Source organism: Eucalyptus grandis, chromosome 4, assembly GCF_016545825.1.
Source record: "Eucalyptus grandis isolate ANBG69807.140 chromosome 4, ASM1654582v1, whole genome shotgun sequence".
Taxonomy (NCBI): domain Eukaryota; kingdom Viridiplantae; phylum Streptophyta; class Magnoliopsida; order Myrtales; family Myrtaceae; genus Eucalyptus; species Eucalyptus grandis.
In genome coordinates this window covers 22,990,693-23,004,640 of record NC_052615.1, presented here as the reverse complement: position 1 = coordinate 23,004,640, position 13,948 = coordinate 22,990,693, and the positions used below count along the sequence as shown (strand labels likewise).

Sequence of the window (13,948 nt, the reverse complement as noted above, 5' to 3'; positions counted from 1 at the left end):
GTTTTAATTTGACGTTGTGAATTAATTGATTGAATTGATATGACTGGGAACCGGTCCAATTGACATGTAATCAACTAGGTCGAGTTGATCAATGTTTCGATCTGTTGTGATTATTTGGGTATGACTGGGAACTGTGTTGATTTGCAGGTGGAATCTGAGGCCAAGGTAAGTCCTTCAACTCGTGTTGTACATAAGCGACCCTAAAGTGTATCGGTTTCTTAATCAAGTCTTAGGGAGTAGAACTTGCTAAGACATAGTCTCACCTTGTTGTGGGACCACATTTTCAGGTTCACAGATGGCTACTCCTCCTAGATGTCTCGGTCGTCCCACAAGAATAATAGAGCAAGTAACAATTTTCCCCGACCCCAAGAGTGACTGGACGTATGAGATGGTTGTGACAACCGTTTGGGTTTTGGAAGTTCCATACCAGGAGAGGCCCAATAGATTTAGGGCCTAGTTCCATACCACCCCTTATGGTCTTAGAATAGGCCCTCTCTCAAACTTTGGTATACCGGCAGAAGTGATCGATGCTGCCCGTGCTCTAGATGGAAATGTGGCTGGAATCCCTAATGGTATGGTAGAGGATCCACCGTATCGCCTAGATCTTGTGGACCCAAAGAGCTTAGTAGACAAGTCAGAGTAGTTGGGTATAGAACTACTAATTTTGAGAATCAAGCCTTTTGTTAGACTTTGTAAATATTGAGTAGTATTGTATCTAAAGTGATATGATATGTATAAAATGTATGGTTTAATTTTCCAGAATTTGTAGTCTTGCTTTCCTATCCGATTGAATTGTTGTCTGGGGATTTTATATATGCTTCCGCATGTGCATTTAAAAATAGAATGGGTTGGTGATGCGTCCTGGGACATCGCTAATAGATCGCATGTGCATTTAAAAATAGAATGGGTTGGCGATGCATCCTGGGACATCGCTAATAGATCGACCATGGAGGGATGAGCACGTACGCTGAGGATCGAGGCGTGACATGAGTAGTACCATCTATTAATTATAGCTGCTAATATTATGGGAGCGATAGCAAGTTCATAACTATATGTAATTTTTCAGGGTGTCAAATGGACGAAGCTAAACTTGTAAAATTGCATATTAACAATCTTTCTAATCGAAAATTAGATATGCCAAACATTTTACTCACACTATTGTATTTGTGAGGTTACGAGTTATAAATCAAGGAGTTGTATCAATACCAATATCTTCATATCCGAACTAAAGGGAAAAAGTGGACAAAAGAAAATTGAGAAAAAGAGGAAGAGTACTTGGAAGGATGACACCGTCGTTCCTACTAAGGACTCCTTTCTTACAAAGGTATGGATAGATCTCCATAAGTCATGTCAGATTAGTTTACTAGTCGGTAGGCCTTTGAAATATAATCTGTTAGTTGTTGTTGCCAATAACTCCCCTTTTCTTTTTCTACTAAAAAAAAGAGAGCTAAAGCTGAATACCATAATTTATCATCATAACTTATTGTAAATTATGTCATTTGATTTTAGGATCTCTAGGTAAGACTCTACAACTAATGTGTATTAAAAGTCAGTAGTTGTTACCAAAAGAATGTCACTTTGTAGTTGGTAGGAGGATGATGTTACTCTAAGCAAGACATAGAAGCGCTGGACTCCCTGATTTTAGAAGTGATTTTTCATGAAGAGGTTGTTCACGGATGTTGACAAAATTGATGGTGGTGAACTCTATACAGGTGAAATCTTCACATTCAAAGTAGCAGAGTTCTTTAGTTGAGCCATTGAAAGGTTGCTCACTAGTGTTGGCATGATAATATACAAAATGAAAAATAAAATGAAAAACTGGTCCAACTAACATTTTGTCCTGCTTCTTATATTTTGATAAAATAAATTTTAAATTTGGAGTGTGTCTGTTTGACCGAAATCTTCGGGATAAAGGAAAACATTTTCTATAAAAAGCATTTTCAAATAAAATAATTAATCATTTGTATGATAGTTTATGAAAAATGATATCATTCTTTATTAGATGCGGACATTGGTTTCCCCCAATCTAAGTCTGTTGGTTTCAATCCTTGGAAATCAATTTTTTTGTACATTAAGGGCCTGTTTGGTAAAAGTTGTTTTTGTTCCTCGGAACAACTATTTCTATTCTTTTATTCCGGAAAACAAAAAAAAAAAGAATAGAAACCTATTTAGTAAAACTTTTATTTTCCGTCATTTAAACACGGGCAACAGAAATAGTATGTAGTGCGAAAATAAGAATGTTGTGACTTAGACAACCGAATCCAAGAACTTGGTAGAGCAAACGGACCACCAATTGAGTAGGCAACTTAGTTCAAAATGTATGCTTCATACATTTTATGAATAGACTCAACCAGTTACAAAGAGATAATTATCACCCGATATGTAGGAAAGTATACAAATTCCCTGAAAGAGGACCCAAGATCTTGTCGTGACTCAGACAACTTAACCCAAGATCTTACCAGAGCTAATGGACCACTAACTAAGTAGGCAACTTATGTGAAAATGACATGCTTCGTATATTTTATGAATAGACTCCACTTGTTACAAAGAGTTAATTATCACCCGGTATGTATGGAAGTATACAAATTCCCCAAAAGAGGACCCTAGATCTAGTCATGGAGACACAAAATCCATCACTTCATAAGAAATAAGTTTTCGTGAGTGATTCCAATAGAAAATAAAACCATATTTACTACATCTAAATTTACTAATATCCGATGTCGTACAAAGGCGGGGTGGATTGGACTGATTATATAATAAGGAGAATATCTTTTTTTTTTTCCAATCTTCACTCGCGTTAATATTCATTAAAATGTGATTGGTTTGCTCTAAAAATAAGTCCAAAAGTGACAAGGTGGCTATGAGCATGTTGACTATGAATACCCATCAAGTGTTGATGTTCTGCAACGCAGCGAAATCCTCTCCTCAGTCTTCAATTCGTGATTAGTCCGGTATAAGCACGAAAATAGTGGGGAACATGTCGGTTCAGGTTTCAACAATTCCATCTTCTTCACTGAGTAAAGAAAGAAGAGGCGGGGTCAAATGCCGGTGGGCGGAATATCATGAGAGCGTATGGAGTGATCACTTCCTCAAATATGCCGCCCCCTCCTACTCAACGGTTAGTGATTCTTCTCTAAAGTGAAGTGCATTCTCTTGGCGACATGTTGAGGAATTGAAAGGAGAGGTGAGGGAGATATTGACGGGTGCCGTGTATAACAAATGCTTCACTTGATTGATTAAGTTCAATGCTTGGGAATTGAACGAGAAATTGATGAGCAATTAGAACGAATCCACAAAAGTTACTCGCAACTTGACCATGGAGATTTTTAAGGGGAAAATTATCAAACTAGTTCTAAATCTATTACAAATTTTCCAATTCAATCATAAATATTTTTTTAGCTAATTTAGTCCTGCTAATTTAATTTATCAAACCTTAGCTGGCCAATACTAACATGGATAATTTTTTTTATAATAATTTAATTCTCAATTTTTATTGTTATTTTCTTTTTCTCTTTGTCTCTCTTTTTCCTCCTTCCTCCTTACTCCTTCCTTTAGCTGGCGGCTAGCCAAAGGCAAGCACTGGCGAAGTTAGCCTCACCAACCAATGGCGAAGGCAAGCCTTGCCTAGCGATAGTGAGGCCACCTTCGCCATGGCTGAGTGAGGCCTTGCCAGATTTAGCGAGGCTGTGACTTGCCCATGGCCGATGAGGCTCGCCCAGGCCAAAGGCTGCACAAGGTCAAGCCCTTCAACCTCGCCACATCTAGCTAGGTAGGGCATCACCATGGCTAGTGAGGCTTGACGAGCCTCGCCCAGCCACTACCCGGCCATTAGTAGCCATCGCCTAAGGCCGCGCAATGTCGCGGCCTCTAGTGAGTGTGAGCCTCACCTAGCTACTAACAGCCCTCATGAGAAGGGTTTAGAACTGATTGGCCAAATCTTTGGCTTCTGGCTAATTGACAAAATTGGCATAATTGCAAAAAGTTTAGAACTGAGTGGCTGATTGTTTTTTGTAATTTTCCTAATTTTTAAAGGAGACAACCTTCACATGATTGCTTTTATGTGTCGATTGCTGCGACAACAAGGTTTCAATATTTCATTGGGTAAGTCTTAAACAAAGTGAAACGATCCCATAAAATTCTTTCTTTGGAAAATTACCATTGCTCATTCGAATTCTAGGAGAAACAAGTCAAAGAAAATCTAGAACATTAACTGGGTGTATCACCTTCCTAATTTCTAATTGATTATGTCTTTTTTCCCCATGTTGGTTGGTTGCACAGAGGTCTTTAACAATTTTAAAGGATGATGAAGGCAACTTCAAGAAATCGCTTATCACACATGTGTGCAAATTGCTAAGCCTATATGAAGCTTACCATTTAGGGTGCCATGGTGATGCTATTTGTGAATTCCAAGTTTGGCTATGAAGAGTAGATTTAATTGTAATAGTGTTTAGAATTGATTTATTTTGTGTAACACAAAGAAACGCTTCCTTTTGCTATAATTGACATTGAATCGATTGATGAAACGAAAGTAAGCATAGTCTTGCAAAACAAGTGAGTCATGCCCTAAAGCAACCACTTCGCAAGGGGTTACTAAGACTTGAGGCAAGGCATTATATTTCACTCTACCAAGAAGAGCCTTCACATGACGAGGTCTTGCTCACCTTGGTTAAACTAGATTTCAACTTACTACAAGAGCCACACCATAAGGAAATCGGCCAGATTACAAGGTTAACCAACTTCACATGATAGTATAATCTAAAATTAGCTTCTAGATTATGTTTTAACAGTCCCCAAATTATCATTTTTTTATTGTGTTTTCTAGAGATTTACTTATCCAGTTTCAATTTTTCCTTCAAAATAGTGCTTTTGAAAGTCCAAAAAGATTAGTTTAAACTATGTGAATTCATCAAGCTAACATATTTTCAATAATGCTCATATTCATTTAAATATAAGTGATGGAAGGATATAGATGTTGTGAGGAAGTTTCTATTTACTAGAGATAGGATTGTGAAGTTGTTCTTATGGACGGCTGGAGCATATTTCCAATCAAAGTTTGCAGTGGCTAGAAATATACTAACTAGAGTGACTGCCCTGATTTTCATTTTTGACGATATTCATGACATCTATGGCGTATTGGAAGAACTTGTACCCTACGCCAGAGCAATTGAGAAGTACATAATCCATATTCTTTTTCTCAGACTTCTGAATTTGATCAAAGCATGTGTAGAGTAAGTGTGCCATTTTCAAGGACTCAAATTTAGGTGGGATATTGATGCCATGGATGGACTACCTGAGTCTATGCACGCTCATTATAAGGAGCCTCTCGATCTCTATGATAAAATTGGGAATGAACTGGCTTCAAAAGAAAGATTGTATCGCCTTGCCTATGCAAAAGAAGTCATAAGCATTGTCGCCACAAAATGCGCGAATTGAGTTGGAACAGAATGATGAATTTACATGACTCCAACTGCACCGAAATTAATCATTAGGGTTTACTTTAGTGACCACTCTTCTCACATGGACATGGGGGGTGTGGGGTTCGAATTTTCACTTTGAGGGGAGTAGGGTGGGGATAATTGTTTTAAGTGTGTATTTCGACTCTTACGCCTTAAATCTAAGAGTGTATTGAGAGTTAGAATGTGATAAATAAATAAATAAATAAATAGATAAATAAATGCATGGAAATTCAATGATGATAACTGAGAAAGGTCAAATGTATGTAAGAAAACCTAATTGTTGTTCAATAAAACCTAATTAACATGACCTATGCTAAAAAAAAAAAAAAAAAACTAGTCGACAATGACTCGCCCAATAGCTATGGTCTAAGTCGCGACAGTCTTAATAGGGAGAGATATAACACACACGTATCACACAACCAAATTTAAGAGGTGCGCGAATTTGGTCAATTTAGGACGCGTTTGGTAAAGCTTTTATTCCTGAGAACAATTTTTGATTAGAAATGATTATTTTTTATTATATTCCCGGAAACAATTTCTAAGCATTTTAAACCGTTTGGTAACTGTCCAAAATTTCAATTCCTGCAATAGAATTGCATTTGGTACAATGCTCAAAATTTCTACTCCAAATCATTTTCTTTTAATTTTTAAATAATTTTATTACTTTTTTTCATTTGTTTCTTTTTCTTCTTTTCTTTTTTTCCTTTCTCTCTCATATTCTTCTTCTTCAAGTGGCTAGCAACCTTACTGGAGCATCGCCAGCCCTCAGTGAGGCTCACCTGGCCACCGGCGAGGCTCGCCCCTCCTGAGGCTAGGCAAGCTTGCCGGACCAGTTGCCGGCAATTGGCGGTGGTGGGCAGTAGATAGTGGACGGCGGTGGATGGCAACCGTGGCGGTGGCAGTAGATGAAGAAAAAGAAAAGGGAATTAGAACAAGAAAAAAAATAAAAGAGAAAAATATTTGCTTGATTCTAGAATTGTTCTCGAGAACAAGAGTTTTTTTTTTTTTCTTGATTCGGTTCTAAATCTACTTTGGGAACAAAAAATAGAAATTTGTTTCCAGGAACAAAATTTTTACCAAACACGGTTTTGTTCCAAGACTACTCCTGGGAACAAAATAATAGAAATTTTTACTATTTTGCTGGTTACCAAACATGGCTTTAATAGACAAATCGGTTCTCCACTTTTTCCATTTTATTTATAATTCATGTTTCATATCCAAGGGGGCCTAAGCAAATATCTCACCCTAATGCCTGAATAAGTTATTGGAAAAAACCACAAAAAATCTTAAACTTTGCTGATTGCGACACATTTATCATAAACTTCTTTTTTCAACACCAAAAACCTTATACTTATATCCGTGTGACACATTTACCTCGAAAAAATTTTGTACACCAAAACCCCAAAAATTATTCTATGACACCAAAATGTTGGGGTAAATGTGTCACATGAATACAAATTAGGGATTTTTGACGTCACAAAAAAATTTGGAGTAAATATATCACAATTGACAAATTTAGAATAAATGTATCGCATAAGTATAAGTTTAAGGTTTTTTGTATTATAAAAATTTTGGAGTAAATATGTTATATATGTACAAGTTTAGAATTCTTAGTGTCACAAAAAAAAAAATTGGGGTAAATATATCAAGATAGACGATAGTTTGAAGTTTTTTGTGGCTTTTATCCTAAATTATTTGAGTCTCTATACAAATCTTTTTGGAATTATCCCATATTTTATGAGGATTCTTCCAACAATGATTACAATAATTTTTTATATTATTCAGTCTATAATTTATTCAGAAAAATCATATCATACACACCCTTATACTAGTGTAGTTATGGACAAGATGTTGGCTTGTTGCCACAAAAAAGATAGGAGGTGGGACCTAAAACAGTGTATTTAAATAGAAGGAATTCAAGAGAGATCAAGGGGAAGCGGTTGTTACTAGGCTGAGCTCGTCGGCTGCCCAAATTTTCATTGGTTGGCGAGCTTCGATCACATAGTCGAAGGCGTTTTCATCTAATAATGGTAATTTTTTGAGGGAAAATTCTTATTCTCATTTGGTTCTCTCTGTGGTAAGGGTGAGCGATGTTGTCAATGAACTTTTAATTTCTTCAATATAATTGCTTAACTCCGGTTTAATTGTAATATGGATCCTAAATTTTTAATTTGTTCAATGCAATCTCTAAATCAATTAAATGTTAAGCAACATCATTGCATATTGAGCTAATATATAAGGGTTATATCACACAATCAAAAGTTTAAAAAGACATTGCATAATAAATTAAATTTTAGTGGCCATTTATATAATTCTCTCTATTTGCATAATACAAAAAACTTATTTCAGGTTTTAGGTTTCATTTATCTAAAACCTGAAATCTACCTGTCGAAACAAATTCCAATCTGAAACCTACTTTATATATCTTGAAACTTGGATTAAACAAGTTTCAATTGGCCCAATTCTTTAATTTTATGTTCTACTCTGGAACTCTATTCACTCCTACCCTATAGTATCCCAACCAAGTAAAATGAAGAAGCTGATGGAAATTTAAAATCTTGTAGAGAGAGCTCGCCGGTTTGCGTCGGCTCTAGTAAGAAGAAAGAAAAGAGGTGTCCATCAAGGAGAGGAAAATGGGGAGGGAACCAGAAGAATCTCTTTCGTGTGTATGGCGCTCGAAGAAACAAAGGGAAAAATTGATATCCAAGGATAAAGGGGGAGGAAGAAGATGATGAAGTTCTTCTGGAAAAAAAGAGAGATTAAGTTGGCTGAAAATAGAGAGAGAACAATGAATATTCTCCACGAAAGTGCCCTGATCATGAAATTGGATCTCTTAGATCACTTTAAGCTTTTATTGTAGATAATCATTTAAAAAAAAATAACATGAATAATCAATAAGCCTGGTATCGGGTTTGAGGAGTTCGAATAGGAGAGTCAAATTGAGTGCGTGTTGTGCCGTTACGGATTTGTCGACTAGTTTGGTCGGGCGGCAGAGGCTTCTTGAGCATTCTGCTTTGGAGACTCTCGTGAGTTTTTCCTCTTTTATTTCTCTCCTCTCTTCTACCATTTTAGTTGTATGTTTGTTAAGGAGCATGATTGTACCATTAGGCTTTGCAACTGATCATTTGTTTGTGGAGGAAATATGGATTTTGGGTGGTTTTTATGGGTTTTTTTCCATTCGAAAATGAGTTTTTTCGTGCTTCATTTAGAGGATGAATGTCTCACGAGATGCTTATATTGATTTTGGGCTTTTGCAGTTTGTTCGACCAGACGTTAGGTAAACTTTATTATGGCAACCAATGCTGCTAGCTCATACAGCGTCATTTCAATGTTTTTGGCTATCACTGCATGTCTTGGTTATGGTAGTTGCTCATTCATGACTTGACAGCTGCAAAACAAAGAAAATGTAATCCATAGAGCTTAATCATAATGGAGGCCTGGGTGCATCAAATCTAGGATGACGTACTAACTCAACAATTGCTACTATGCTACATCTCTGTGTTTTCTAAGATGCACTGATGGAATATGGTTGTCATAACTGATGTGATAAAATTAATGTAACAGGACAATTTCCTTGTTGCTTTATTCTGGATATTGTGTAGTCTGCTTATGCATGAGATAAATGAGTAAGATCTCTTTATCCTTGTTTAAAATGATTCATTTGGTCAAGCTTTCACTGGTTGAGATGCATAGGTACACTATTATCTATCCTCTGATCAAGCTTCAGATGTCGACTACTGCTAACTTCTCTTCTTTATGATATTAAGCAAATAAACCGTTTGTCATTAACGACCCAGGCCCTATTGTCAGACTCATTGGATGCTTCTTTGAAATGGCTTTTTAAGTAAATTTCATGGGAAGTTATGATGATGTATGAATAATTACACTATGCATGAAGTCTGTCAATGGTTTATATGCATGTTGCTATATTGGTGTCTTTCCTTTGATTGAGAGGGGACGTAGGATGAGAAAGGCACACGCCCATTTTTTAAACATAGTCTATTGTTGACAAGTTCCTGGATGTATACTTACGTTCACTTCTCCACGTACGTGTTTTCTTCCTTCTTCAGTGGCTTGAGGTTTCAGACTTATGACACTCTTTCATCAAGCTGTAGCTAATTATGCACATTGGCCTGCAAATGGCTTATTGTTTGTATATTTGAGCATGTTATGTGCAGTTATATAATGATAATGTATGTTCTATATGGATTGAAAAAGCTTCTCTTTTTATTGTAAATCAATTAATTATGGGCTTTGTGGGGGACACACTTATGTTATATATCCATCCATCAAATTACAATCTCCCATCTTGTTTGCTGTTCTTACAACCTATCACTTGAATATATGAAAAAACTCTTGTGGTTGACTCGAGAACTTGAAGATATAATATGGCAAAGCTTGGGAGAAGTTTTGGTACTGTTGTTACTTTAGCTGTTTAGTCGCGGCTGAGAATTCTTCTTCTTACGTGGTGTGGTTTAGTTTCTTGTTTGAATTTAATAGCTAATGTAGGCTTATTCTAACCCAATACACATTTAATTGCCGATGTCCTTGTCTATCATCAGCTTGACTCATCATATCCTCTAGGGTTTGCTATCGTCAGGTGGCTAAATGTTTTGTGGATTCTGTCGCATTATTCCCAGTGCACAATGGATTCGCTAGGAGTCACATTACAGCTGCAAAGGAACATGAACTTCCTGTTTCACTTCTTGATGCTGTTATTGTACTTGTTAACTCCTAAAATATCAAGCGATTGGAAAGAGTTCCATCTGAGCTCTCTGAAAGTTTCTTCTTCCTTTTGAAAGAGCTGTGGACTAAACTGCATCCTCGAATGTTCAACTCTACGGTGTGCAGCCAGCAAAAAGATTTGTTGAGCAATATGAGGGTGAACGATCTGGCAGAGAGCATTTTCTGACTTTCTATTAGAGTCCAATGTACCACTTTTCTGCCAATTGATCAAATCAGGAGAAGCATTTTTGGGTTACCACAGTCTCGTTTCAAAGATTTTATAGAGGGCTATTGGGAAGTATCACCTTTTCTCATAAGCAGGACCTCAAGGGCTGTGGATGGGGAGAATATACTTAACTCTTTTTTGAATTGCATTAATCCTAAAGATGTTGTTCACCATCTTTTCCCTTCTGTCCTCCATTGTGTGGTCTCCTGCCCACCTATTGCTTCTGATGAGTTGGACATCTTCAATTTCCTAAAAAATGAGAGAGATAGCTTGGGTATGCCCATAATCTACCAGCAGGATATAAGGGTACTAAAAGCAGAGAGGCTTTCCAACACTGAGAAACATCTTTTCCTTGAGAGCTTGAGTTCTTGCACCCAGTCTCCTCATGTGCTTAGCTTTGATGATATATTCAGATGTGATGAAGCTTAAAAAGATGGTTATACAGTGGCTATGCGTGGTATGGAGTTCTGCTTTAAGTCCATTGCTGCTATCACTGAAGGCTTAGCATCTTTGTTTGGTCAACCATCTGTAGGTGCCAATCTTTACTTGACACCACGCAATTCTCAGGGGTTGGCACGGCACTATGATGATCATTGTGTTCTTGTGTGTCAGCTTATGGGAATGAAACAGTGGACAATTTCCTCTCCAAGGAATAAGCTTTTACCTCGTTTATATGAACCTCTTGATGGCTCCCAAGGTTCAAATGTTGATGCTGTACCAAATGCATGCATGCAAATTCTGCTGAAGGAAGGAGATATATTGTACATTCCCAGAGGTTACGTTCATGAGGCTCATACTACTAATGATGTACAAAAAGATTCTGCCGGTCTTTCCTTACACCTAACACTTGCCATTGAGGTTGAAGCTCCATTTGAGTAAGTTCTTGTTTGTATGGTTTCTTGTTTGATTGCATGCGAAATCCTTATATCCTTATTTTCTCATGTTTATTGCTATTATGTAAAGTGTGCATTTTTTAGACTCTTTTTGTATTCCATTCTGAAATTTTAACTAAAACTGCCATAATTTTAAAGTTCATGTTGGAGTAAGTACTATATGTTGCCAATTTGTTTGTCTTAGCCTGCTGATGCTTTTATCTAGTTTGATGGGTAGCTTATGCAATAATTGCTAATGATATGGCTCTTTCCTGATTTTTGGAGAAACCTGCTTTTGGATATTTGCATCTTTGAAATAGTGATGATATAACATCAAGTAGATGCATGAATGATGGTAAGTAGTTTTACTTTTAAGATTTTCCATGTAACAATGGGTTGGTAACCATATTTCTTTCCTGGAGGATATACTATCCTGTGTTAAGCATTACAACTATTGATAAAAGGTATCTGGTAAATTGAGTCGATATTGTATGTTGTGTTTATATTTGCAGAAATGAGGATATTCTGTCAATGCAATCTTGTAAATTGGATGTTTATGCATTAGCCTGTGTTCTCCAAGCTTATTGTTCCTTCTGTTGCATGATTATCTTGGTTATGATATGAAATCTACATTCGCCATCAATGAAGTGTTGAATTTCAGTGAAGTTGTCCTTCTGGACATGCAATGTGTGCATTACCAAATCTGATGGCTTGTTTGTCAAGAAAAGAATCTATGTTTTGCCTTAGGATATTATCGCTCATAATCTTCTATCAATTAACTAACAAGCCCAATCATTCTATACTAGTTTGTTAATTTTCAAAGTGGCTATTGCGCTAAGCATCTGCAGCAAAGATCATATTTACCTTCTCCAAGCAATAACTTGAGATTTATGAAGAGAGGGACGCTTGACTTTATGATAAAAGTCCAAGTACACATTACAAATGATTACTTTGCTCTTAACATGTCCTATCTGTCTGTATTAGGAGATCAAAAAGAAAATCAATTTCTTATGAAACAACTTCAGGGTGACCGTTAGCAGTCTGCACTGATAAACTCTTCTCCTAGCCTTAAGAACAGTTTCCGCATATCACCTTGTTGGCCTAGCATCTTGTCACTCATTCAATTTTGTTACGAGGCACATCTTTTAGTTTTTGTTCATCCATATCACATGATGAATAATCCAATGGATGAACTAACGTGCATTCAGTTGTTTAAGTTGACATGAAATCCTTGCTTTTTGTTGATGAATGGTAACTGTGGTCTTCAAAATGTACCTGTAGGTGAAGATTTTTGACATCTGATTAACAGCTTCGCTTTGATGCAGGTGGGAGGGATTTATTCACGTTGCTTTGCATCATTGGTCTCAGAACTTGAAGCAACATATATCTTCTGATTTGATGACTGGGACTCCATACACAGCTTGCATTAGGCTTTTGCACTTTATGATCATGTTACTTGGTGATGCTGATCCAATGTTTCGCAAAGCTTGCTTGGTCAATTCAATATGTTTTTCTAGGGACACCAACCACGGGCTTTATAAAAGCCAGGTTGCCATTTTCAGAGATCTAATTGATAAGATTAACAAGTCATCTAAGTTCATGGAGACACTGCAGAGTATGGAGAGGTCAATTCAGAAGGAGGAAGATCCATTTAGGAGAATAAGATGGCTTGAAAGTTTCAACCCCAAAGAAGAAGAAGCCGATGAAAGGTATAAGTATTATGTATGTGATGTGGATGCAGAGCACTTATTTGGTTTACATCCTGAGGAAAAGGAAACGCTAGAAGCAGCATTTTTAACGGTGAAATCTGAGTTCTGTAAGCAAGTGTTGTTGGAGGATGTACTTCCTATGTACAGGTTGCTGCTGGAGAAGTACAGGATAGTGAGGAAGCAATATTTAAATGGAATGCTTTCGCTGCACCATGACTTGGATTAGATTGAAAGTTTTGTTTTGATCTCTCGGCCCAATCATGAATGACCTTTTAACCTTTTTCTAAGTCTCATCTCGCTCTAACCCTTTCCTTTCAAAAGTTTCAGTTTACGTCCTGAAACTTTCCAAATGTTACATGTCACTTCACCTTGGTCGTTCACCTGCGTTTGCCTCACAATAGCATGAACCATCATACCATCTAGCGACTCACCTTACTTGAATGGGATAAATGTTCTGTAGGCTCATATACATGTGTCCTTGACTCCTAAGTCTAGAATCCAGATCCTTAAAGTAAGCCTGTCTTTTAATCACCTTTTTTCCCTTCATACTGTATTTCCCTTATGGCATAGATTGGAGATTAAAGGATTTGGAGGAGAAATGATTTCGGATGAGGTTTGGTTTTTCTTTTTTATACAAAACTTTGATAATTATGTAATCTGATGTAATTACATGCATTTTTGTTTCTTCTATATTTCTTTCTTATTATTCTTCTTCTCTTTTCTTTTTTTGGTTGCTGCGCCCCACCCCCCCCAACACAAACCTCCATAAATTTAGCCGAAAGTGGCGAAGGGGCTTTTGTTTGACTCGTGAGGCAATGAGGACGGTTCCTGAGGCTGACAGCATTGGAAGATCGGTGAGAACCAGAAGAAATTGCCATAAGAGCTTTGACAACGATGACTGATGAGAGAAAAGTTACATAATGCTTGAATTGAATCTCAAATGAGGGTTTTGGATCTTAT

At 36.9% G+C, this 13,948-nt stretch overlaps 1 protein-coding gene across 1 annotated transcript; it reads left to right on the top strand.

Annotated features, from left to right (window-relative positions):
- The first annotated feature begins 10,613 nt into the window (after positions 1 to 10,613).
- LOC104429511 lies at positions 10,614 to 13,676 on the top strand. The gene is made up of 2 exons (XM_010042367.3): positions 10,614 to 11,282; positions 12,605 to 13,676. The coding sequence occupies exons 1-2, from the start codon at positions 10,858 to 10,860 to the stop codon at positions 13,212 to 13,214; spliced, it is 1,035 nt and encodes a 344-aa protein (XP_010040669.2). The 5' UTR covers positions 10,614 to 10,857; the 3' UTR covers positions 13,215 to 13,676.
- Positions 13,677 to 13,948: the final 272 nt, after the last annotated feature.